The sequence below is a fragment of the Neospora caninum genome, chromosome Ia (assembly GCF_000208865.1).
Source record: "Neospora caninum Liverpool complete genome, chromosome Ia".
Classification (NCBI taxonomy): Eukaryota; Apicomplexa; class Conoidasida; order Eucoccidiorida; family Sarcocystidae; genus Neospora; species Neospora caninum.
In genome coordinates this window covers 347,160-351,124 of record NC_018385.1, presented here as the reverse complement: position 1 = coordinate 351,124, position 3,965 = coordinate 347,160, and the positions used below count along the sequence as shown (strand labels likewise).

At 53.6% G+C, this 3,965-nt stretch overlaps 1 protein-coding gene across 1 annotated transcript; it reads right to left on the bottom strand.

Annotated features, from left to right (window-relative positions):
- Positions 1-3,001: 3,001 nt before the first annotated feature.
- On the bottom strand, positions 3,002-3,721 carry NCLIV_000450 (conserved hypothetical protein; the record flags this gene model as incomplete). Its single annotated transcript, XM_003879533.1, has 1 exon — positions 3,002-3,721. One exon carries the CDS (start codon positions 3,719-3,721, stop codon positions 3,002-3,004), a length of 720 nt encoding a protein of 239 aa, XP_003879582.1.
- Positions 3,722-3,965: the final 244 nt, after the last annotated feature.

The window sequence follows — 3,965 nt, the reverse complement described above, 5'->3', positions numbered from 1 at the left end:
AGCAGAAAAAAGGATTTCCTGAGGTTCGGATCTTCCACGGGAAAGCGAGAGGTGTTGAAGGCGATGCACAAAATACGTGCCATATTGGGGGGCCGAGTTCGCGGCCCGTGCTTAAGAATTGGAAGTGAGCTTCTGCCAAAAGTGCCCGTGCTTGTCTGCATTCAGTAGTAACCTGAAAAGACCTCACAACAATGACCCAAGGCGAATCCTTTTGCCTGGTAAGTGTGTCAGCCCGGAAAGAAGGCGCATTTCACAGTTTATCGACGAAACAACACAGCTGTAGGGACAGTGTAAACACGCCGGATACTGCAGTCCACGTGCGCCGAAAGCCAGCTGTGTACTTGTCAGCTTGAGGGCGAGACATCCTAAGAATCTCCCACCACCAGTCACAAATGCAAGCGGACTTCTTAGGTGTCTTGGGGTCGTTTATTGGCATCAGGCTACTATGCGAAATAAAGCTGGAACCATAGAGCGTCCGGGGTCTGTAGAGAGAATGCGGACTGCTATACCCAAAGTACTTGATGTGCTCGCCTACTTCGACAGTTACATAGCTCAGGTTGCAACACCTTCTTTCCAAGAATGTCTTCCCCCTCCTTTCTGAACGCTCTGTATGATCGTACGGCACGCTCTTTTTCATCGTTTTCCACTTCCCTGTGGACCCACCCCATTTCGCAATACCCCTATATGGTGGACAGCTACGATAGCTTTCCCTTTTCGGTGGTTACGATCGGAAGGGTTCATCGTGCGTGTTTTCTCAACATGACAGCGTAAGTTCTTCACATTGTGTATTGCCCACATGCGACTGCCTTGTTTCCTGCCATTCCGTCAAACGTTAATGCATATATCCCGGAAACACACTGTAGAGACCTCATACCCATGAACTGCCGATTCAAGGCCCAGGTTCGATCCCCGAGAAAGAGAGCCCCTCAGCCTTACCGCCCCTAAGCATTTTCCTGCCGCAAGGTGCGACATCCATCCTCGGATAACGTAGCTCGCTAGGTTATTCATGTCGGACCGCCTCGGCAGAAAAACTGCGGTGTTTTAGTGAACAAGTCCCTGCGGGGGCGGGGGTCGTGAGAATGGCGCTGCACCACTATTCGTGACACAGCATCTCTTCGGGACGCCGAGTACTCTTCCCCGCTCGGTGCGATTGATACGGAGAAAGTGGATAGCAGCAAAACATAAAGTAACCCGTCAACTGGACATGATTGAATGTGTCCTTGCAAGGTGGCTGATACTCAGTCGCATATTGTTGCGATGTTCCTGGAAACCCAGGAGTCGATACCTTGCTGACGCTACCCTAACCTACTTATGTCCTTGCTGGCATAGCAGCTCTGCAACACACTTGCCCCGTAGTCCCGCAGTGCACCCATCCTGGCGACCGCTTGTAGAGTTCAACATGCCCCATTTCACAGCAGCGCAGTACGCCCTCTCAGTAAATTCCGTAGAAGGAAACGTGCAACAGCCCCCGCCCGTCTCGACTGGACAACGAGGCATCGGGGAATAGCTGATGGGTGGCGATACCCTCGTAACGTACGACCCGTACTGGGCACCTTTTGAAAAGGTTCCTAGCTACTATTATTCCGTCGAACCGATTTTGCAGGCACAGAACGAGCCCTCACTTCACATCTTTTGGCTTCCATCAAAAAACACTCGGAAAATTTCTGGCTTCATACAGTCTTGGCCTGACTCTTTGCGCTACTTCACGCCTCAATGCTGAAGTTGAAAGCAGAGAGACGGCACTACCGCCTGTTACGTAGGAGGGTGTTCCAAAGTTTCCGTTGCCTCCGGTGGTGAAAAAGGAGTGCACTCGCGAGTCTGGCTGTGTGGAGCGACCTTTCACTTGCAGTTCATCCTCCAGCACTGCCTGACGTTTCTGCCGTGGCACTGCACAACTCGTTTCCATGAAGATAGCGATGGACCACTGCTCTATCCGTGCCCCGTCCTACGAAGCTAACGCACCTCGTGTTGGCTAGCGCGGACGAAACTGCTTTCGGGGCATATCTGCATATGCAAGGAATCAGGGATGGTTGAAGCCGGTGTCCAATGGGAATCATTAAAGCTTGGCAAAGATGGCAAACTGTGAAACGCACTCCTCTCGGACATATGTGTAATCCACAGTTGTGAGCTGGTCAAGAAGGCGGAGAAAAAAATTTGATCTCGTGGAAAAAATCTGCGTAATTTTGTAGCCGTTTTGCTTGTGCAGAAGCGAAAATCAGGACTATTTTCCCGCATTCGTCCCACGACCAACCCTGTCCTTTCAATGCTCTGCGAGCTGCTGTTTTCGACAACCTCAACGGGAAAGCCAATGTCAATCCCCGCGCCGACGACAGTGCTACATTAAAAAGGAGCCTTAAGGAGCAAGAAGAAACCACAAAAGGCCTCAGTCCACCGTTTCGGAGATCGATAGCACCACTCTGAAGACCACCTGGACCGCTTGGGCGGTGGGAATCTGAGACTCGAGCAGTGCAGCGGTTTTGCCATCTACGCGCGAGTGCAGCGGACGCATATACTCCAGTTAAACAGAAATACTGCAGAAGAACGCATTTCCCTCTTCACTAAAGACGTGAATCCCTAAATGCCCTCCGTCATGTGCTGACACGCCATGACGTGTCGTCTTGGTCTCACGCCGACCCAAGACGGAGCAGCACACGAACCAAACCTTTACATGAAATGACCAGGCACACGGAGTAAAGCAGACCCCGCAGAGCGAGCCGAGGTCTGCCTCCCGCTTTAAAACAGGACGGGGCGAGTGATTTGCAACACGCCCCTTCGTGGCCGTTTCGGCTCAAAGGGTTCTTCACGAAATGCCTACACCGAGGAGATGCAGCGTAGAAACCCCCGAAGGAAGCGACGCACACCTTTTGTGTATGGTCAGCCCGATTCCCCTTCTCTCTTCCAGATTTCTTACGATTTTGCAGAGAAGACTGAAAGACGGCAGGCGGGAACGGGACTCGTGAACGAGCCGTGTCTGGAGCGTCGTCCGTCCGTCTTTTTCCTATCACCACACGAGACTGTTTCGCTCGCCAGAGGCGCTTGCCAACAAGAGGAGATCATCACTCGACGAACTTGCGCTGCTCACCAGTCCTGAATCGCCCTCATCATCTCCGATGTAAAAAGTCTCGGGCTCTCGAGATCCCGCGTCTCGACCAGGTTCTCTCATAGAGGTGCACGTTCTGACGTTGCCGTCCCTGGGAGGTCCAATGCGGAGAAACTCCTCATTTCTCGGGAGGGCGTCCCCACGCTCTCGGGGGACCGCTTTCAGCCAAAGGCCCAGGATTTCCTCAGTCTGTTGGCCTCGGTCACATGTTGATCTTTTCTGGTCAGGTGTCTCGCCGGAGGAGTTTGCCACTGCGACGGGTTTCTGAACAGCTCTCGAATCTTCTGTTCCCTTCCCCTCCCCAGTCGCCTTCGTTGAGGCGCCTCCGACGTTGGCCTTCTCTGTGTCGCCTGGCACTGGCCGCATTTCTCTCGCTTGCTCCATCCTCAGGCCCGAAGTCTCTGCAGCCGCATCTTTAGTGGGAGAGACTGGACGGCGAGAAAAGGTTGACACGAGGCATACGATCGTGTGGCTCAAGAAACCGAGCGCCAGGAGACTCGTTGCCGCCACTCCCAGGATCAGCATGTACATACACTGGGAACGCAGACCCGGCGGCAGTTGCCGACCATGCAGCGTGTGAGCCAAGATTTGCTGTCCCATTCGATCGTCCAGATCCGCCATCCAGTCACTTGCCTCGGCCCGGGAAGCGCCAGCGAAAGGAGACCGAGAGGGCAAACCTGCATTTAGAGCATCCAGTGCTCGGCAACCGCCGTGATACAGAAGGTGAATTTGGTGTTCCTGGAGCAACAGAAAGCAGAAAAGGCCCCATGCGACCAGGGGATTCCCTCCGAGTCGGAAAAGATACCGCGACACGGCAACCACGCTGGAACAGAAACGCGTCAGCCACTGACCACATGCGCTGCCC